The sequence below is a fragment of the Kogia breviceps genome, chromosome 10 (genome assembly GCF_026419965.1).
Source record: "Kogia breviceps isolate mKogBre1 chromosome 10, mKogBre1 haplotype 1, whole genome shotgun sequence".
NCBI lineage: Eukaryota > Metazoa > Chordata > Mammalia > Artiodactyla > Physeteridae > Kogia > Kogia breviceps.
Genome location: NC_081319.1, coordinates 68,544,090 through 68,566,457, shown reverse-complemented (window position 1 = coordinate 68,566,457; position 22,368 = coordinate 68,544,090). Strand labels below are relative to the sequence as shown.

At 43.2% G+C, this 22,368-nt stretch overlaps 1 protein-coding gene across 1 annotated transcript in view; it reads left to right on the top strand.

Annotated features, from left to right (window-relative positions):
* NUDT3 (nudix hydrolase 3) overlaps positions 1 to 19,385 on the top strand; it is a 113,285-nt gene extending 93,900 nt beyond the window's left edge. Inside the window, exons 3-5 of the mRNA XM_059076460.2 lie at positions 6,382 to 6,426; positions 7,891 to 7,975; positions 11,115 to 19,385. Of these exons, the coding sequence (XP_058932443.1) occupies positions 6,382 to 6,426; positions 7,891 to 7,975; positions 11,115 to 11,293 (309 nt within the window). The 3' untranslated portion in view covers positions 11,294 to 19,385. The remainder of the gene's footprint in view (positions 1 to 6,381; positions 6,427 to 7,890; positions 7,976 to 11,114) is intronic.
* The last annotated feature ends 2,983 nt before the right edge of the window (positions 19,386 to 22,368 follow it).

The window sequence follows — 22,368 nt, the reverse complement described above, 5'->3', positions numbered from 1 at the left end:
CAAAAATTAATAAATAAATCGTTTTTTTAAAAAATTTGTTAGATTGTATTGTGACAGCTGTCATATCAGCGTGCATTTTTAAAAAAACATCAAAATTGGTGAGTTTTTGTGTAGCCATTTTAATATTGAAGATGGAAGGAAAAAAGCAACATTTCTGGCATATTATGCATTATTATTTCAAGAAAGGTAAAAACACAACTGAAACACGAAAAAAGATTTGTGCAGTGTATGGAGAAGGTGCTGTGACTGATTGAACGTGTCAAAAGTGGTTTGCGAAGTTTCATGCTGGAGATTTCTCGCTGGATGATGCTCCACAGTTGGGTAGTAGACCACTCGAAGTTGATAGCGATCAAATCGAGACATTAACTGAAAACAATCAACGTTATACCACGGGGGAGATAGTCGACATACTCAAAATGTCCAAATCAAGCATTGAAAATCATTTGCACCAGTTTGGTTATGTTAATTGCTTTGATGTTTGGGTTCTACATAAGTTAACTGAAAAAAACCTTGACCGTATTTCCACATGATTCTCTACCTAAACGTAACGAAAACATTCCATTTTTAAAACAAATTGTGATGGGTGTTGAAAAGTGGATACTGTACAATAATGTGGAATGGAAGAGATCTTGGGGCAAGCGAAATGAACCACCACCAACCACAGCAAAGGCCAGTCTTTATCCAAAGAAGGTGATGTGTATATGGTGGGATTGGAAGGGAGTCCTATTATAAGCTCCTTCCAGAAAACCAAACGATTAATTCCAACAAGTACTGCTCCCAGTTAGACCAACTGAAAGCGGCACTCGATGAAAAGCATCCAGAATTAGTCAACAGAAAGCGCATAATCTTCCATCAGGATAACGCAGGACTGCATGTTTCTTTGACGACCAGGCAAAAACTGTTACAGCTTGGCTGGGAATTTCTGATTCATCCACCATTATTCACCAGACATTGCACTTTCAGATTTCTGTTTATTTCGGTCTTTACATAATTTTCTTAATGGAAAACAATTCAATTCCCTGGAAGACTGTAAAAGGCACGTAGAACAGTTCTTTGCTCAAAAGGATTAAAAGTTTTGGGAAACCCCAATAAAGATGTTAAAAAAATAGTTTTGGGAAGATGGAATTATGAAGTTGCCTGAAAAATGGCAGAAGGTAGTGGAACAACATGGTGAGTACATTATTCAATAAAGTTCTTGGTGAGAATGAAAAATGTGTCTTTTATTTTTACTTAAAAACCGAAAGAACTTTATGGCCAACCCAATACTTCCAATCTCAGTAAAACACCCCAAAAGGAAAAAAGACATTTTTGTTTTTTCCTTTTTATTTTTATTTTTTGTTGTTGTTGTTGTTTTTGTTGTTGTTTTTTCCTTTTTAAAAAGTAGCCAGTTACTCAGGTAATTTTTGTCAACTAGACCGCAAGTATTAGAATTGATATTGTATACTTTGAAGTTCAAGAAAGCACTCACCTGCATATGGTTGAATAATGAAGGGCAGTAGATATTTTATTTGGAATTCTTACTACTAGCTAAGATGGGCTTTTAAATAAAGACTTCTCTGGATTAGGGGCTTTTGAGAATACAGACAAAAATTGTAACTGCTTTCATATGATTTTGAGAAAAACGGGTCTATACCAGTAACCTGACAAGACCAAACTTACATATACCCTGAATCAAATCTTATCCCCAAATGTCTGAGCCAAATATCTGTCAGATGTGACCCTGACACCTGCCCCAACCTGCGTGCAAGAATCATATGAGAGATAAAAATATCTCTCTCCAACTGCTTGTGGCAGCATTTGAGAAGAGAGCTAGGATATGAAAGTCAGACTGTGGAAGATTGTGAAAAAGTAAAATGGTTACAGTGAACTCTGTCTTGGAGAAACTTTGCCTATGAGGAATCTTCTTCTTATCGGGCACTATGGCTTTAAAGAACTGAAATCCGTTTTCTTACAAAAGAGGAGCCTCCTCCTAAGAAAACTGCTAACGCCCAGTTTTAAAAACTGGTAAATATAGGAATATTTCTTTGCTTTTTACCATAGATAATCATTGGTAGAATCACCTTAGATAGAATTCTCCCAAGTAGATCTTCCAAGAATAAAACTTGAAAGAAACATTTAAGAAACAAAACTAGTGTTGATTAGAAGTGATTAATTAGATTAATTAGAAGTGAAAATAAATGCCAATGTATTTCAGTGTACAGATGACAACATTATTTGATTTACTCTAGACTATAAAAATGCATCTATTTCATTAAGAAAAATGTTTTTATACTTTTCCCAACTGCCTCTGACACAGAGTAAATCATAGATACATGTTGGTGTTGAATGCAGAAATTACTATAATTAAGTTATAAATAAATTGTATTATCATAATATTAAGTTGATTTCTGCCTTTAAAATTTGGAGATTATTTCCTTTTCTGCATTTTTGTTTTCTTTTAAGAAAAGTAACTAATTGAACAGTAACTGCTGAAGAGAACTTTCTCCACTTTGCAGAAGAGAAATGTGAATGATGTCTTCTGTGAACCTCTATGAATCTTTCCTTGTGCTGCCTCCCCTCCTCCAACCGACCACGAGCCTCCCTCTCCCGAAGCCTGACAGCTCTACTCCCAGGCCCTGTCAGTGGAGGCCTGTGGCAAGAGCACAGGTGACACATCTCAGGAGCTGATCTGAGCATGTTTGGGCTGCCTAGGATCAGAGTACAGCATTGGCTTTCCAGATGAGGACAGCCTGCCAGCTCGTCCCACTTGTTCAGGCAGCTTCACTGGTTAATTCATGAAGTACAGTCTAGCTAGTCTTAGCTGGCTGTGGAGTGCAATTATTTCTAAAAACGTAGAAAAGCAATTTAAATAAGAAAAGGTACACACTTCCATTGAAGTAGACCAAAAGCCACATGGGGAAAAGAATGGATGGGAAAAGAATAGGAAAAGAAATAGGCATGTTGGCAAGAGAAAGGAAGGTAATTCCTTGACAGATAATTAGCAAAAATTAATTTCAAAATATAGCTCATCTAGGAATCTAGGCCTTTAAATTGGCTTCTGTTGTTTCTATTATTGAATATCTCTAAAGAACTTTTGGAGTACTTATTTTAAATTTTTGTTCATTCTGTACAAACTTATTGAGCACCTACTGTCTTTAGAAAGTATATTTGCCTTAATTTTTAATGTATTGTACAAAATAACATGGCAGTTGTAATAAAAATCAAGTTACTACATCCCCCAGGCATTTCCAGGGAAATCTTTCCCTCACCTCTCATCCCCTCTACTCCTAGCAGAGACAGATATAAAAGGCAGAAGCTAAAAAGACATAGCCTGACTCAAAAGCAAAGTGGATACCTCCATAGATCAGTAACAGAGCAGAATTGCAGAACGGCAGAGGAAAGTTGCAGCCTGCGTGGCCTTGCATGGCTGGTGGTTGGAGCCCTTGGAGTAAGGGGGAAGCCAAGTACCCAATGGAAAGGACGCCAGGAACTGAGACTTTTAGAAAGATATGGGCCAACAAGAGGCACATGAAAAGCTGCTCAACATCCCTAATTATTAGAGAAATGCAAATCAAAACTACAATGAGGTAATCACCTCACACCGGTTAGAATGGGCGTCATCAGAAAATCTGCAAACCACAAATGCTGGAGAGGGTGTGGAGAAAAGGGAACCCTCTTGCACTGTTGGTGGGAATATAAATTGATACCGGCACTATGGAGAACAGTATGGAGGTTCCTTAAGAAACTAAAAATGGAATTACCATATGACCCAGCAATCCCACTACTGGTGATATACCCCGAGAAAACCATAATTCAAAAAGACACATGCACCCCAGTGTTCATTGCACCACTGTTTACAATAGCCAGGACATGGAAGCAACCTAAATGCCCATCAACAGACAAATGGATAAAGAAGATGTGGTATATATATACAATGGAATAGTACTCAGCCATAAAAAGGAATGAAATTGGGTCATTTGCAGAGACGTGGATGGACATAGAGACTGTCATACAGAGTGAAGTAAGAGAGAGAAAAACAAATATCATATATTAATGCATATGTGTGGAATCTAGAAAAATGGTACAGATGAACAGGTTTGCAAGGCAGAAATAGAGATGCAGATGCAGAGAACAAATGTATGGACACCAAGGGGGGAAAGCAGGGTGGGGTGGTGATGGTGGGATGAATTGGGAGATTGGGATTGACATATATACACTAATATGTATAAAATAGATAACTAATAAGAACCTGCTGTATAAAAAAAAAAGATATGGGCCTAGGTGGAGAGAGGATGCAGATGCAGTGCATAGTAAAGGATGGGGCTCTATCTACAGTATTCCCTATATTACCTTGAAGCAGGAACCCTAAATTTTCACCTTAAGACCTGGTTCTAGAGAGCCTGGTGAAAGCGGCGTCACAAGTAAGCCCTTCACCAGTTGGAATGTGAATTTACTTCAGGTAAAATGAATTTTACAGCATGACCTGACAAAGAACTTAAATATTTTCAGAATGTTCAAAACATAAATAAAGGAATATCTTCTATTTTAAAAGAACAACAACAGCAAAAATCATGGAAGGGCTTCCCTGGTGGTGCAGTGGTTAAGAATACACCTGCCAATGCAGGGGACACAGGTTCAAGCCCTGGTCCGGGAAGATCCCATATGCCACGGAGCAGCTAAGCCTGTGTGCCACAACTACTGAGGCTGTGCTCTAGAGCCCGCAAGCCACAACTACTGAGCCCACGTGCCACAACTACTGAAGCCCACACACCTAGAGCCCGTGCTCTGCAACAAGAGAAGCCACCACAATGAGAAGCCCGCTCGCTGCAACTAGAGAAAGCCCGCGCACAGCAACAAAGACCCAACACAGAAATAAATTAATGAATTAATGAATAAATAATTTTTTTAAAATCATGGAAACAGCTGTATGTAATGGAAGCAGGTAGATATGTAAAGAACAAGTAAAGATGAAAAAATCAAATAAAAAGTGGACCGGAAATGGATAACTCTAGCCAGGATATGGCTGAAAAGAAAATAAGTTGGAATAGAGTGAAAAAGTCACCTATAATGCCTCAGAAAGACACAGATCTAAAAAAAAATACCAAAGGGCTGATGGGATAAACAGAGTATATACTACAAAGCCCTAATCACTGTGTAAAGCTGCCCCTCTCGCCTAATTCTCCGTCCATCACATGCTCTGTGCATTCCTGTCATAAAACCTATCATTTAGCAGAATTACCAGATCTTTTTTTTTTTTTTAATTTTTGTCTGCGTTGGGTCTTAGTTGTGGCACACAGGATCTTCGTTGTGGCGCATGGGCTTCTCTCTAGTTGAAATGTGCAGACTCTAGAGCACGTGGGCTCTCCAGTTGAGGCACACGGGCTCAGTTGCCCCTCAGCATGTGGGATCTTAGTTCCCTGACCAGGGATCGAACCTGCATCCCCTGCATTGGAAGGAGGACTCCTAACCACTGGACCACCAGGGAAGTCCCACCAGGTCTATGTTTTTGTTGACTTATTCTTTATAAAGCTCCTGCCAGGTGCTGAGCTCTTTTCTGGTCATACTGGATACAGACAGCCAAGAACGAGTCAGATAAGGGTCCTGATCTCATGGACTTTGTTTTCTAGCCTATTCATCACTATACTTCTGGCATCTACACCATTGTCTGGCTCAGATTAGGCATTCAGGGTATGTTGCTTGAATCAATGGGTAAATGAAGGAAGTAATTCATACCTCAAAATATCTTTTGTATGGCTATGGCCTTGATTATCTTCCTCTGTTTGTTCAGTTTTGCAGTGGTGAGAGAGACAGGGAAGAGATGAGAGGAATTTCTCTCCCTAGAGCATACCCCGCTGTTATCAGTCTGTGATACAGACGACACACTGGTATGACCCCCACAGACCTGGAGTCCACCTGAGCTGTGTCCTCTCGGTTTTTTACTTCTGTTTTACAAATTGGTGAAGAAGATTCAGAATGAGGGTTTCCCTGGTGGCGCAGTGATTAAGAATCCGCCTGCCAGTGCAGGGGACATGGGTTCGAGCCCTGGTCTGGGAAAATCTCACATGCCACGGAGCAACTAAGCCTGTGCGCCACAACTACTGAGCCTGCACTGTAGAGCCCGCGAGCCACAACTACTGAGCCCGCGTGCCACAACTACTGAAGCCCGTGAGCCTAGAGCCCATGCTCCTCAACAAGAGAAGCCACCGCAATGAGAAACCCATGCACCGCAAGGAAGAGTAGCCTCCGCTCACTGCAACTAGAGAAAGCCCACACGCAGCAATGAAGAACCAATGCAGCCAAAAATAATAAATAAATTTATTTTTTTAAAAAAGAGAAAGATTCAGAATGAGACCAGCAATGTAAGCAATGTTAATGTTTGAATCTTTCTTTTTTATTTTTCAGGCTGGAGTAAAAGGGACATTGGGAAGATTAGTCGGAATTTTTGAGGTAAGTCTGTTAAAATCTTTGGTGCAATTGGTATCATATTAATAACCACATATATCTTTACCATGGGCCGTTCAGGCTTCCGCAGAAATTGGGTGGCTTATAAACAATAGAAATTAATTTCTCATAGTTCTAGAAGCTAGAAAGTCCAAGATCAAGATGCCAGCAGATTCAGTGTCTGGTGAGGACCCACTTCCTGATTCATAGACAGCAGTTTCTCTCTGTGTTCTCACATGGCAGAAGAGGGGATGTCTCTGGGGTCTCTTTTATAAGAGCACTAATTCTATTCATGAGGGTCTTCTGTCATAACCCTATCACCTTCCACTGTCCCCTACCTCCTAATACTATTACCTTGGTGGTTAGGATTTAAACATATGAATTGGCGGACGGGGGAGGACATAAACATTGTCCATTGCAGTCTTAATCTAGGAAAGATGCCATCTTTGTTTCACCAAGTTTTCAAAACAGTGCAGCACCAGCAGAGAATAATGTGCATTCTTTTTAAAATCCCATAATCTCGGGCTTCCCTGGTGGCGCAGTGGTTGAGAATCTGCCTGCCAATGCAGGGGACACGGGTTCGAGCCCTGGTCTGGGAAGATCCCACATGCCGCAGAGCAACTGGGCCTGTGAGCCACAACTACTGAGCCTGCGCGTCTGGAGTCTGTGCTCTGCAACCAGAGAGACCGCAACAGTGAGAGGCCTGCGCACCGCGATGAAGAGTGGCCCCCGCTCACCACCAGCTAGAGAAAGCCCTCGCACAGAAACCAAGACCCAACACAGCCAAATAAATAAATAAAATTAATTTTAAAAAAATAAAAAATAAAAAATAAAATAAAATAAAATCCCATAATCTCCTCCGAACAACGAGAATTATTTGTTAGAATTGTTTTTCCCATGTCTACCTCTCTTCCTCTCCTCCCAAGATGTGAGGAGGGGTAGATAAGTGTAGAGGAGACAGAGGAGAAGTAGAAGATAAGTAGCTATAGCACAAGAGACAAACAAGGACATAGGCTGGAGTAGAGATTTGGAGAAAGTAGGGAATCAGGGAATAAAGATGAGCAGGGTTAGTAGGAGGAGGGGAGATGTGTGAGATAATCAGCTTGCTCACATTGATGGGACCCCTACCCGCCACAGTCTCTTCTCTTTCTGGTGTTCTAGCTAGTGAAATTTACTTGGTGCCTATTTCTCAAGAGGTCCCAAATCCTTTTCTCAGTATTCTTGAGAAGTTGCACTTCGGGCAAAGAGAAGGAAAAAAGAGGGTAAAACCTTGGCTTTGGAAGCCCAGGCAAAGAGCTCACCCTCAGATTCAAGTGTGGTATGTTTTAAATAGGCCAGCTGGTGCTATTCCATATCTGATTGTATGACGATAAAAAGTGAAAGGAATCCTTGGGTCTAAGCTCTCTGGACATTTACATAATCTCAGCTCTCTAAGGAAAAACTCTTTCTCTGTCCCTCTTTGCCCTTCAGAACCAGGAGAGGAAGCACAGAACATATGTCTATGTGCTCATTGTCACAGAAGTGCTGGAAGACTGGGAAGACTCAGTTAACATTGGTAAGTTATCCCCAGATGGCCTCCAAAGAGCTCCCCACAACCGGCCCTGGCCGTGCCATAGGTCATTACCCAGAACCACAAATGAGAGCCTGATAAAGAAAAGAAATAAACAGAAGGATGTCCATTTTTGAACTTGTGAAAGGTACTGTTTTAAAATGTTTAAGAGGAAGCCAGAGTTGGGTACATAGTCAACATTTAGAAATGCGGCCCATAAAAATAAGACCTGTTGATTCTAAAACCAAATTGGTTCCTCCCAAGCAGGTGTTGATCAAGGCCTCCACAATGCTAGGCCCGCTGCTGGCCTCAGGCAGGAGCAGTACCGTGGCTGTTCCTTGCAGTGCTTATTCATACTGTTAGAGAAAACTGTTGGTTTTTTTGTGTGAGCCCCTCCCTCCAGAGCTGTATAGTAGGTATAGAGTGATGGGAGTAGTTTCCAGTTATATTCATGTTACCCTTCAGATGCACATGACTTTCTCCTAAGTAGCCATTTTCTTTGATCTCAGATCACTATTGCATGTATATGTCCTTTTTTTTTGTTTTGGCTGTGTTGGGTCTTTGTTGCTGCACATGGGCTTTCTCTAGTTGAGGCAAGTGGAGGCTACTCTTTGTTGCAGTGCGCAGGCTTCTCATTGCTGTGGCTTCTCTTGTTGCGGAGCACAGGCTATAGGCGTGCAGACTCAGTAGTTGTGGTGCATGGGCTTAGTTACTCTGCGGCATGTGGGATCTTCCCAGACCAGGGATTGAACTCATCCATGTCCCCCGCATTGGCAGGCGGATTCGTAACCACTGCGCCACCAGGGAAGTCTGTATATATGTCTTTTGACCTAAAAATTGAGGTGATTTTAATGGTTGGCTCATGGTTTAATCTTTTAGCTCTGAAGGAAAGTATATTCTAGAAAAGTGTAATATTAATTTATCTTCTGTTGTAAATTGGCAAACAGATACAATTCATTTACCAAAGCCTCTCCCTTTATTGTTAGTATATGCTTTGCCATCATGCCTCTCACACTGTTGATCTGGGCATTTCATAGCCCTTCAGCTTTTAATTGCTTTGTGTTTGGTAAGAATGCAATAAACTTAAGTATAAATAAATTCAGTGGTGGGGGGTATTAAAAATAGACTCCTTGACAGCCGGTGCTGGGGTCTGAAAAAGAGACAGAGGTGAGTGGTGTGGCTGGCCCTGTTCTCAGAGTATTCTGTTGGGTGGGAGTCACACACTTGTGATACTAATTTTTAAGGTACCATTGCTCTATTAATATCCAAACAAGCCTTTCACCTGTACTCCCGCTGCTGAGAATTGACCCTAATGAAACAATCTGAAATATGGGAATAAGCCTATGAGCCTTCCTTCAGATGAGCCTTTTTCAGATGAAAAATTGGGTCTTAAAATGTACAGGTCAGCAAATATTAAGTGATCTAAGGTCCATTCATCTGATGGAACGTTAGGCAGCTGTTAAACGCATACTTATGAAAGCTCTACACCATGGGAAAGTGCTTATGAGATCGTGTTGGTGACTGAAAACGGTATAGAATTGTATATACACTAATTAGAACTACATTAAAATATGAATTTGAAGTGAAAACAAGATGAGGTACTGGTTTTCACCTAAAGAATTGGCAATGACAAACAAAAGTTAACAGTGCTGTCATGAGTGTGGTAAGACTGACATTCCAACACACAAAAGCAGGATTGGGGATCGGTACATCCTTCTGGAAAGCTGTTTGACAGTATCACAAGCCCTATAGTGTTCAGATTTTTTTTAAAGTGTAGCATTATTTATAATAACTAAAATTGCAGACTGTTGATGTCCAATGATAGGGAAATGGTTAAGTGAATGACATTACATCCATGCTAGATATTATGATGTAATGCAGCCATTAAATGTCATACTTTTATAACAGAGAAGGATGCTTAAGAAACAATGTGAAGTGGAAAAGAAGCAATAACAACAACAACAGTAATAGTAAAGCAAACTCTTACAGCATGTACTGTCCCAGGTATTGTTCAAATGCTTTACATATTAGCTCTCACAACAGACTTGTGAGATAGGCACTGTTTATTATCTCTATTTTGTAGATGAGGAAAGTGGGGCATAGAGAGGTTCAGTAACTTGCCCAAAGCTGTGCAGCTCATTAGAGCCATTGATGTGATTGGAGCACAGCATATTAGCTTCAGTGTCCATGTTCCTAACAACAGCACTCTATCAGGGCCTCTGAGGATTCCGAGCACCTTAAAGCATGATCCCAATTATAGTTGCTCAAATAACTGTGTCTTTTTCAAATAAGATGAAAGAAAAGCAAATGCACTAAGGTATTAAGAGTAGTTACTTCTGGTTTATAAGATTACAGGTAATTATCTTATTTATGCTTTCTTCTGTTTTCCCAATTTTAACCAATGATCTTTTGTTATTTTTGTAAGAGAAAAAAGAACGGAGGATTTTAAAACATGCATTTGAAAAAAAATTTTTAATACACTGAAAAGTTAATAATGATTGTGTTGAAATTATATTTTCCTCTTTTTGAGAAAATATTTTCTTTTTTGTAGATATATCACTCTTATACAAAAATTTTAAAATAAATAACTGATTACAAGTCAGCCATCCTGGTAATTCTGGAAGCTGATGCTCATGTCTGTTTTTGCAGGAGATGGGGTTGCTGGTGGGCTTCAGGCACTTATGTACAAGCCGAGGAAGGCCCAGAGGCCCAGGAGCTCAAGAGGAAACCACTAGCAGTGGTTCTCTTTAGAGGGCAGGTTTCACACAATTACTTGCGGCTCTTCAGTTTTCAGATTTCTTACCTGTTTTCTGCATTAGGCATTTGTGTAATATTTGAAGCATATAAAGTGTGCTTGCATCACCCTTGTAAGAAAAGAAAATAAGGAAAAATAGATTTACATGTTTTTTAAATGTTGATAACCATCGTGGTCATTTTGTAATGTGTAGAAATAGAAAATCACTATGTTGTACGCCTGGAACTAACATAGTGTTGTAGGTCAGTTATACTTCAATTTAAAAAAGAAAAGAAAAACATTGATAACCATTGCTTCCATGTTTTTTTTCTACATTTTCTCAAAAGTTTTAGGGTCAGAAACCTGCTGCTTTCCTTTTATACTCATTTCTTTTTCTCTCTGCCTCGACAGGAAGGAAGCGGGAGTGGTTTAAAATAGAAGATGCCATAAAAGTGCTGCAGTATCACAAACCGGTGCAAGCATCGTATTTTGAAACGTTGAGGCAAGGCTACTCAGCCAACAATGGCACCCCTCTTGTGGCCACCACTTACTCAGTTTCTGCTCAGAGCTCGATGCCAGGCATCAGATGACTGAAGATTTCCTGTAAGAGAAATGGAAATTGGAAACTAGACTGAAGTGCAGGTCTTCCCTCTCACCCTTGCTCTTTCACCTCTCCTCACAGGCCTCCTCTTTCAAATAAGGCATGATGGGCAGCAGAGAAAGGGTTTATTGATAATGTTGCTGTTTGGTGTTAAGTGATGGGGCTTTTTCTTCTCTTTTTATTGAGGGGGTGGGGGGTGGGTGTGTAATTTGTCAGTACTTTTGTGCATGATCTGTCTCTCCCTTTTCACACCCCTACAATTCTCTAAAGAGGCAAACAGCCTTCCCTCTGACTTGGATTCTGAAGTGTTCCTGTTTGTTTCATCCCAGCCCAGGCCAGATTTTTCTTTTTTTAATTTTTTTTTTTTAATTAACAGATACCAATATGAGATGAAATCTTTCAAGAATTTGTCCTGTAATGTGCTATTAAGTCCAGTAGGTTGGTCACTTTCACTGCAGGATACATTTATCTACACATTATATACTGGGCATATAATATGTAAATAAATGACTTTTAGAAGAGGGATTTAACTGTTTAATTTTTCAAAGTTTTGTTTTTTAAATTCAGGGTGTTTCTGAAGTGGAAAGCCTCACAATTAATTTACTTTTTTGTTTCTGATGCTAGTGGCTAGGTAAAGTTCCCTGTCCTCTCTCTTTGCCCCAGTCATCAACTGTAGTTATGTAAGGTATGGGGAGAGTTTAGCTACCTTCATAGTGCTCCCAGGACTCATGGCCTTCTCTTCTCGAAACTGTGTTTCCATGCCAAGAAAGAAACAGGAAGAAACCTATTTTCTTTTTTATTACCAAGCCAGGAGCAAATGGCCTCAGCTCAGACCTGGAGAAACAATGCTAGAAATTGAATTCCTCCCTACATGTTGACAATAGGGAATTGAACTGGATTCTTGGGATTACTATCTAAAAAACTGGAGCGTCGAGCACTGTTTCTATCCTGCTGGTTTGGAGTTTTTTCCATAATGCTACTTATCGCCGACAAAGGCCTCTCTCCCTGTGCATCCATGCCTTACACCGTGCTGAACTGGATATTGTCCTTGTGCTCTGAAGCATCCAACTGTACTTGGCAAGTGCAGCTGTACAGTCCTGTCCCCATTCTGGGTAACCATGTTACGTTCCTGAAAAGTACACAGGAGGAAAATTCAGATGTTTGCTTGTCTTTGTAATATTACAGCACTTGTAATTGCACCATGGAGCATGCTCAGAAATATTACATATGTCTCCCACTGGGATGTGAAAGGACCATCGTCCGCTGAGAAGTGGTATGGGAGAATGCTTAATCGTTTATTAGAACAGCAACATAATGCATTGGCTCCCTGCAAACTGTCTTGTTGGTTTTTGATACAGGTTTGATGCTGGCTTCATTTGCCAATTGTGTTGTTTAGTTGAGAAGTACACAGAAAAGAGTGTTGAGATGGGGGCTGCGGGTGGGGGGCATTGATCAATCCCTGGCTTGGGACAGGAGTTTGTTGCTATACTCTTAGTGGCATCTCCTTTGTCAAAACATAGCCAAGATGTGAAATTAAAATCGTAGTTCTCTTTATTTAAAAATTCTAATAAATACTCAAACTTTGAAAAGCTTTTGCTCTTCCCTCCCACTAAAAGAAATGTAATATCTGGTAGGCCTGTGTCATTTAATGTTCAGTGTTTTAGGGGACATCAGTTGATGAACTTAAATTTTTGCTATCTCTTCTCGGTTTGCATCTTCTCTCCCAGTCTTAAAACGCGGAGCCAAAAAGCAGTGCCGGCAGTTTCCTTAGGATACCGCTCTACCTCTGGGAAAGGAATCCTGTCCCTAAGTAAGGGTCCCAGTGGATAGAAAGCACCATGGGATTTAAGTCTAAATGCCAACTCACTGTTCATGTGTCCTACTTAAAAACGAACACACTGCTGCTTATTACCTGATTTAGAGCATTCTGAGGTTCTGTGCAAATAAATAAAGGGGACAATAAAATAAGTTCAGCTCAGTACTAAATGGAGTCCCCAAAACACAATCTTCGAAATCTACCTTTATGATATAGATTGAAAGAGCTTTGCAGGAAAACGATTAGTACTCTTGAAATAGGAACTTCATTGTTAATAGTAATTTTTGCAGTTTTTAGTGATCTGAAGATGTTTTCACTGGGCTGGTATAATAATACACTACCCTACGAAGTCCTGTTTGGATTGTTGTTGGCGTCTTTGGGTCAGGAAAGTGAACTGTTCCAAGAAGTATTTGTCATTGACATGAATGGATCCCATTAATGCAGTTAACTGGCGAGGTTGTGCTGTTGCTTCCTTAACTGACAAAAGGAGGCTTTGTCCAACACCAGAATTGTTGAAACTGGTGCAGTTATCTGTTGCACTGGGATTCTGGTGAGCAGGGGTTGGTGTTTTTCCCTCCCTGGCACCATAAACACCATGGCTATCTCCTGACGTGTAGTCACAGCCCTTTTGTGATACGTTACTTAGACGCATGGTTGCAGTAACCTTTCTAACTCTCCCAAAGAAAGCAAGGAAAAACAGAGGAAAGCTCAAAGTTTACCCTACTTGCAGAATATTTCGACAACACTGATTTGCCATTAATTCTGCAAGTACTCGCCTTATTCAGGCTTGGCAGAAACAGGTTCCTGTGTTCAGGGCAGATATAAAGTCTCTTTCTCACAGTGAACGGGCACATCTTAGATTCTGGTTATTACCAGAGTGCCCGTCAGAGTCCACCATACTCAGGATGGAGAAAGATAGCAATGGCTTTTTTAAAATTAAAATTTGTTTTTGGTTTATAAATTGCAGCCCTTGGGGAAACAACAGTGAGATCATGCCATTTTTTTGGACCAGGACTGTGTGTGAGTGAGTGAGTGAGTGAGTGAGTGAGTGAGTGAGTGTGTGTGTGTGTGTGTGTGTGTGTGTGTGTGTGTGTGTAAGAGAGAAGGAGGAGTACCAGGAGTCAGCCACGTTAGGTTTTCTGGTTGCCTCTCAGAACAGTGCAGCCCATGAAAGAGGAGTCTTGATTTTTCTCATGGTAAACATAACAGGATGGAAAAGTTACTGAATTGACTGTTTTATTTTTACAAGTGTCTGCTGCCCCATCTGCCCTGCGAGGAGAGGCTTCCCTCACTGCTGAGTCTGAGCTGAGGCCATCTGGAGGGATCAGAGAGTGTGGGAGTATCACCCCGCTAAGGCTGAGCAAGGCCTAGAAGGTGGCTTCGCCGCAGGATTTCCGCCCTTTGCATTGCGTTGCCAGTGCTGTGGAAAGTGAGGCACTGGAGGCCTTGCTTCCCGCAGCCTCTGGGGAGCAGAGTGGGTCACTGCCCTCTGAGAGTGTTTGCAGTTTTTTGTACACTGTTGCTACATAGTCAAGTTCCTTCATGGCAGAGAAATATTTTCTGTTCCAGTGTTAGGAGTCAGCCCATGTAAAGTCTCTTAGACTTGCTTAGAAGAAAAAAAAAGTCACCTTTTGTTTTTAGAATTCTAGGAGGAAGTTCCCCATAGAACCATGCTTCCTCCTTCTCCTTCCCCTTTCTCTTCTCCCCATACAGTGCTCATTGGGGGCTTCTTCTAAACCTCTTCAACAGAGGGGAGTAATCCATCTTCAGACGGACATAGATGTGCGTTTCACACCTTGTACTTAACATATTTGTCATTTCCATCTAGTGCTGTGTTAATACCTTCGTTGATCTCCCCACCTGATCTTTTTTTTTAAACAGCTTAGCCTGAGCCATATTTTTTTTCATTTACAAAAAGGATTTAATAACCACAATGTGATTTTTGCCACAACTGTATGATTTTTAATATTTCTTAAGTGTTCTCTAAGCCCATCCTAGTTGAGAGTGGATTTAGCATTAGAAGAAATACCTGGAGAAATCTCCACAGTGGGATGAATTTTTGCTTAAAGAGAAATGAGAGTTGATAATATAGCTCCATCCTGGTCCCACCTGCATTTCACATCCACATCTTTACGAAAAATAGGAGACATGCAGGATAGTCAACTCAAGCATTTCTAGGGAGAGGAGATTGTTTAATGGTGATTAAATAATGCAGATGGCTCTTTGAGTTCTTATTCTTGAAGACTCTAAAAGAAGTCAGACCCGAGGCTGTGCGGTTTATACTGCCCAGTTGGGGTGGCAGTCATTTCTTCTGAGCACTGCTGGGATGGAATCTAGTTCCCCAAGGCTCTGCAGCTGTCGACCTTAATGGCGTCAGCCTTGCTCCATCAGGGCACCCCCCCTTTCACTTGGGGTAGGTGGGAAAGCACCCCAGAGTCAGCCTCTGCACTCTGGGGTGAGCTTGCAACAGAGACCACACCATCCAGAAGAGCTGTGTATTCCATGTCACCTGACATGTCACCTAAAGCAGTAAGACATTTGAGATTTTCAAGTAAATTGTGAATTGCTAAATACTGCAATCTATAGAATATACTACATCAGGTTGACTTGAGGTCATCACAGGCCCTGGGAACCTGCTTTTAGGCAGACTCTCCTTTGGAAGCCAGGAGCCTTCCACTCCTGTCTGTGAAAAGGCAGCTTCACACTTTGACAATGTTTTTGGCATTAGCTTCATAACCTTTCAGGGATGGGTAAAGCCTAATCAGGACATTTAAAAAATGATATCTCTCACCTTCAGAGTAATCCAATAGTTTGTCCTCCTAATCCCCTTAAAAGTTAATAAATAAAAAGAAATAAAGAATCCCATTTGGTGTTGATTCTAACAGACTCCTTGAGCTGAGGCTGGCAGTCACGTGATTTGATTTTGTGTGTCTGCTGCATGAAGCTTTTGAAGTGAAAAGGGCATGTCTCTCCCCTAAATCTTTGTTGATAGTGATGATCTGTGAGCCTGAGCTTGTCCTACAAAATGAGTCTGTCCACCTGGCAAGGGGAGCACAAAGGAAAGCCTCCTTAACTCAGAATCGAGCACAGCAGGAGGGCCGCTGCGGAAGAAGGAAGTGCTTTTGGCTGAAAAAGCAAGATTAATATCTAGAAGGTGGCTAGTCATTGCTTCTGTTCTTCCAGCAATATGGTTGTTTAATTAAATAGGTTTCTTTCCGTTTACATTCCCAGTTCTTAACCCCAAACAGGGGCCACTAGAACAGCAAAAAAAGGCATTAAAAGGCATTTAACCCCCTGGAGATAGGCTTTAAAAGATACAAAAGCAGCAGCCGTGTCATTTTCCAGGTTCATCACCATTTTGATGTGCTACCTGTCCTTCCACCCCCACTGCAGCCAGGCCAGATGTGAAGATTCTATTAATATTTGAGTTGGGGAACATAAATTCTGGTTCTGGAACAATTACCTACTAAATTGCTCACCATCTGTGGACGTTATACATGGGGTGTGCCTTTCAGGGAACATTTCAACAATACAGTAAAATCACTCTTCTGGGCTTGAGGCCCCAATCAGGCATTAAGATCAAAATCTTAAATCTTTGGAACTTCTCAGGAAGAAAGCAAGATACCCATTCCTGATGCTAGGCCTTGAGACTGGACTCCTTGTCTGTACAGCGGGGTGGAGTGGTTCACCTTCAGGAAGTCATTTCTCCAGTGAGGTTGACTGTAAGTCCCTACAGGAAGTAATACTGATATGAGCCTGGCTTTCTGAACACTTTTGTGCTGAATTGAAAATGTTAACCTAAAGCAATAGATCCATGTAGCCTCTTCCACCTCATTACTGTCCCATTGGAATGAAATGTCCCAGCATTTCAGTGTTAAGGCCTGGTCTTAACATAATAGATATGCCTTATGCCAGGGAAGAATAGAGGCTGATTATGGAGACACCCACAACCAGAACAGATAGGCCTGCTCCACGTAAGGCCTCCACAGGGGCAGGTTGAAGTTAGGTCTTGGAGAGCTTCCAGAGCACTGGGGGGAGGGGAGGACTTCGAGGGCCTTCGCTCAGCCAGCAGGCGGCTTGTGCTCCTCCCGAGGACACGAAGGATCCGGAGGGAGCGGCAGGCACCTAAGCCACGGTGCGCAGACCCAAACCTGCCCTTTTGCCTCCTCCCGCGTGACTGAGAGCATTTTTTGCTCAGAATCCAAAGGGATTCTCTCCTCCAAAACCCACTTTGCTTCAGGTGTTTTGTTTCGCCTCTGAGAACCTCACCCTTTCACTCACCCGTTCATGGACGTAGATGTGCTGCTCAGGGCACAGATTCACGAGGGAGTCCAGGGCCCAGCAGTTGCATAGTGTTGCATTTTGTAGTTAGGAAAACAGTTGGTCCCGTCTATTATAAAAGAGACACAGTGTGGGGTGCAGTTTTATAAATGTCAGGTCTGTTTTTATTGTCTCATGGTCTGAAAACATTCAAACTGATTTATAATTGAAGAAAAAGTTGGTGGTTAAAGTTAATAAAATGTCAGTTAGTGCATCTATCTTAAAGATAACTACCAGTGTATACCACGTGTTTAAGGAAGTAGGAGCATTTGAGGATGTTGTAAAAGTAAAGCAGGTATCTCTGGCCTACCCAGGTGTTTTAGAGGGAGGACGTGGAAGCCCATTAGTAGCACCTTTATACTTGATTTGTATAAAGAGGCCAGTCTTTATTTCAAGGACCTTCTTCCCATCCTACCCAATCACCTTGGTAGGGAATGGGCTCTAAGGAAAAAGCAGTGAGGCCCCAGCTCTATTTGCTGAGCTACAGGGTGTGATCTCCAAACAGCATAAGGTGTATTTGAGGGGTTTCCTAACTCTGCTCACCTCCACTCCACTCATCTACCATCAGCACCAGAAGGGTTGAACTCCCTGGGACCATTCCAGTTCTGAAACAGATGAACTAGAGGTGCTTCCGAACCCTGTCTTCGCAAGTGTATCGCTCAGGTGCAGTCTCCCTTTGGCCAAGTTAAACAGGTGTTTCCAGGGAACCCTTTGGATGGAGGTAAAGCAGCCAAGGTGTATTGAGTTTAACATTTTCTGAATGACGAAGTCTTTGTCCCTTTCCCCTCATGTTTTAGATGAGGCCTAAATGACCAAGTCTCCAGAACTGAAAACAGAGAGCCAGGGGCCCATGGACCCAGGGACCAGTCCCCTGGGGATCACACAGACTCAAACCAGACTATTCTGATTCCACCAGAACTCCGCTGCTGTCCCCTTCCATCAGGACCACCCAGAAAAGCAAACAACTCAGTCTTTCCACCCCTAGGTCACCTGGTTCCTTGGTGACCATTCTGCAGAGTGAGAATGGATCACCTGTTTAGGCAGTGTGCTGTATATTTGTAGAAAGGGTAGAAAGTGGAGTGGCCAATGGGCTGAGTACTCATCCTTGGAGAGGGTAGCAGAATCACCCCAGATGGGCTCAACAAAACCCCAGGGAATCCAAGGAAAGGTGCTTGTGTGGGAGGAAGGGTTGGTTATGGTCCCTTAGCCTCTTGGGACCTTTCACAACTGGGGTTTGGAATAACATCGCCCTTACCCCTATCCAAATGTGCTCCAGGATGTAGGATCTCCTGACCCAGAGGTGCATGGTCTTGTTTTCCATTTTTTCGTTTGCAAAACAACCTTTCTTGGTATTGTATGGAAAAGCGAGTTTTCCTCCCTGCCCACTTGGAGCCGCCTGCCCAGGCCTGGCTTCTTCCCCAGTCTCTCAGTGCTCTTAGGAGCTGAGGGGAGCAGAATGGGTCCAAAGGAGGTGGAAGGAAACTGAGTTTTCTTGCATCCCTTTCTCTAGGAGGCTGTTCTTAGGCTTCCTTCATACCTCTCTTTCCCGTGGGGGCAGGCGGGTTGTGGAGGAGGGCTGAAAAGAAAGTCCAGGTTTGGGTCTGAGACAGGTGCACAGCATATGCAAGTCCCCCTTTCCCCCCTTTAATAGCTAGCCAGCCGTGTGTAACCATCCCCTTACTAAAGCATCCCCTCGTGTGCCGGCAACAGAGGACAGCAAAGCCCTCCCTCATAGTCTAGCTGGAGCTCTGGTACTATCCCTAAAATCCCACCACCCCTATATCCGACTCCTTTTTGTAAAAACAAATGCTTAAACCTGTGAGTGTGCTATTCCTTTCTATGTGTTAATCAGTTTCTTTCCACTTGAACTGTGTGGGAGGGAAGGGCATTGGAACTGTAGGTTGTAATATTGTGCCAACCAATAAAAACCAGTATTTCACACACACCCCTGCTTAGTGTCTGGTTTCTTTTTTTTTTAATTTATTAATTTATTTATTTTTGGCTGTGTTGGGTCTTCATTTCTGTGTGAGGGCTTTCTCTAGTTGTGGCAAGCGGGGGCCAGTCTTCATCGCGGTGCGCGGGCCTCTCACTATTGTGGCCTCTCTTGTTGCGGAGCACAGGCTCCAGACGCGCAGGCTCAGTAGTTGTGGCTCACGGGCTTGGTTGCTCCGCGGCATGTGGGATGTTCCCGGACCGGGGCACGAACCCGCGTCCCCTGAATCAGCAGGCGGACTCTCAACCACTGCGCCACCAGGGAAGCCCTAGTGTCTGGTTTCTTACTAAAAGTTTTCCTCGAGTCCTTCTCATCAGTCTTCTTTTGATTTTACCACCACCCTCTGCTGGACTCTTGAGAGTTGCCCCAGAGGTCAGAGGTGGCTGCATGGAAGATTTGCTGTTCAGGGAATTCAAGTAAGGAATGAAGTGAAGCCCAGGCAGGTAGTGAGAGTCAGTGCCAGGGAGCCCCCGGCACACACCCAGTGTTTCACTAGGACCCCAGAGGGGTGTGAGGAGACAGAGGTGAGCCACATCCAGGACAACAAGGGAGTACAACAAAGGGTGCTCTCTTGCGTGGAAGCAGAAGTTGGGCATGGTGGAGTCAGGAAGGGCTCTAGCGGCGTTTTGAAGATGCATGCTGGTAGGACTTGCAGGCAGAGAACAGGCAGGGCATAGCCAGGGGGAGAGCAACATGAAGTGAGCTGTGCCCCTCTGGCTGAGGACAGATGACAGGCATTATGGGCTGAAAAATAAAGCATGATGAGGCCAATTTAGGGAAAGCCCCAAAAGCCAGGCCAAGGAGTTTGGCTGCATACATGTGAAGTGCTCTTGAGCAGGGCAGTCATGTGGAATCAGCCATGTTTGAAGAGGAGGCAGGAGAGGTTGGAAAGGAGACACCTGGAAACTTGTGATGCCAGGCCTTACGGACTCAAGGAGTGGACCTGGGGATGGAGAGGGGGCTGGAGAAGCAAGAATAAAGAGTGTATCACAATCAGATAAACAACGTTCATTCACTGAGGGCCCCTGGCCTCTCTGGGACTCTGGTGGCATCACCACTTCATTCAGCCCCAGGGCAAATTCTCAGTCAACTGGTCAGAGCACCCTTTCCTCCTAAAGTTCTGATTCTGCAGGCCTCCTTTATCCCATGATGATCACCGTCCCTTCCTCTATCAAAGGATTCTTTTGCCAGATTTAGCATGTATAATGAGGCTGTGAGTTTATGAACGCCAATGCAAGTGATACATGCAGGAAACCACCAAATGGCCTCCTCTAATTGGGATCTGGGGTTCCGGAAACTCTCCACTCGCCCACATCAGATCATGATGGGCCATTCTAAAGGTGACCCATCCCCATCACATTCACTACATGTTGATTGTTCTTCATTCTCAGGATAAATGCAAACTTTGGGATTACCTTGCTGCAGCCCAGTCTCTTAATAGTCTTCAGGACTTGTGGCAGGAGGGAGGGCGAGTGGGAGAGAAATCTTAAAAGGCCCCAAAACTTTGAGCATGAGTGACCAGAGGAAATCAGCCCAAAGAACAGGAATGCCACTCTGACATTGCTGAAACCAGCACCGGGGACAGTGCTGCGACATGCATTGCACTTCCTACGCCCTCTGTTATTCTGAGGTGGCAGCTTTGACCAACTCAAACCAGATGGAGTTGGCAGAATTCCTGCCCAAACCCCAGTCAGGCTGGCTCCCGTCCTCTCTGGAGACCTGATAACCGTGCTGAAGAAACCCTGTTGTTATAAACCATGGACTTGTTTGCTTTGTGGTTTCAGACACATTTGAGGTGTGAAAGGTTTCTTTTATCTCCTTGGTCTTGTGACACCCAGCTAACATCTCAGCATCTGCGATGCAGCCATGAGGCTCCATGTTCCATGGCCTGAATTCCAGCAATGTGCTCAACCCAGGATATGCAGTCCTCACAGAGGCACCTGCTTGGGTGACAGATGGCATGCAGTGGAAGATATGACAGCCTGGGTAGGTAAGCCATTGGGGGTGGGGTGAGAGGGGCCGATGGAGAGAGCTTGGGCAGGGGCACCATGGAAGGGTGGGATGAGTAAGGGATTCAGAAAAGGGAGGGAGGATAGGGCAGGCTGCCTGCTCTAATAGAAGGTGTGAGCGTTGGAATTAGACCCAGGGTTCAGGTCTCCGCTCAGCTGTTGACAAGCTCTTTGATCTTGGGCAAGTTACCGTCTGTGTTCCTTCCTATTCATTGGGGGAGAAGTCTACTTTGTGGGGTCGTCATGAGCGTTAAATAAGTGAAGGAGTGTATGTGATGCCAGAGTTGGTGTGTGATCATTAAATAGTGGCTGTGAGTGAACACCTGTTTGGGAAATGCCAAGGACCGTGCTGAGTTCACTAAGACAAGTCACAACAGACACAATCACAATGCAAAGTGACAAATGCAATAAAAAGAAGGCAGAGAGTGACTAACTCCATCCCAGTGGAGCCACCATCTGAGAGGATTCATGAAGGGTGAAGGAATTCTCAACCAAGGGGGACAGCATGTGCAAGGGCGCTGTGCTCGGGTAACAGCGAGTTTGCAGGGGCTGGAACGTGATAGCCGTGATGGGGAGGGAGGAGGGAGAGCCAGGACGTGCCACGGGAAAGGTCAGCTGGGGTCAGGTGGCTTGGCTGGCTGTTTGAACTTTACTCCGCATGACTGGGAAGCCAACAAAGGTTTTAAAACAGCAGTGACTACATACAGTGGGGCATTTGGGGAAGATGATACTACTCGCTACTGAGTGCTCCTGGCTTGTTCCAGACCTTTATGCCAGGTGGTGTGTTCACTGCTTTACAATTTCATCTTTGCCATCCTTGTGACACATAGGACCTTTGGTCATCACCTTCGTGATGGTAAAGGAAATGGCAGCCTAGGGAGGCAAACTACTTTTTAAAAGAATTGGAGAAACTAATTCTAAAAATT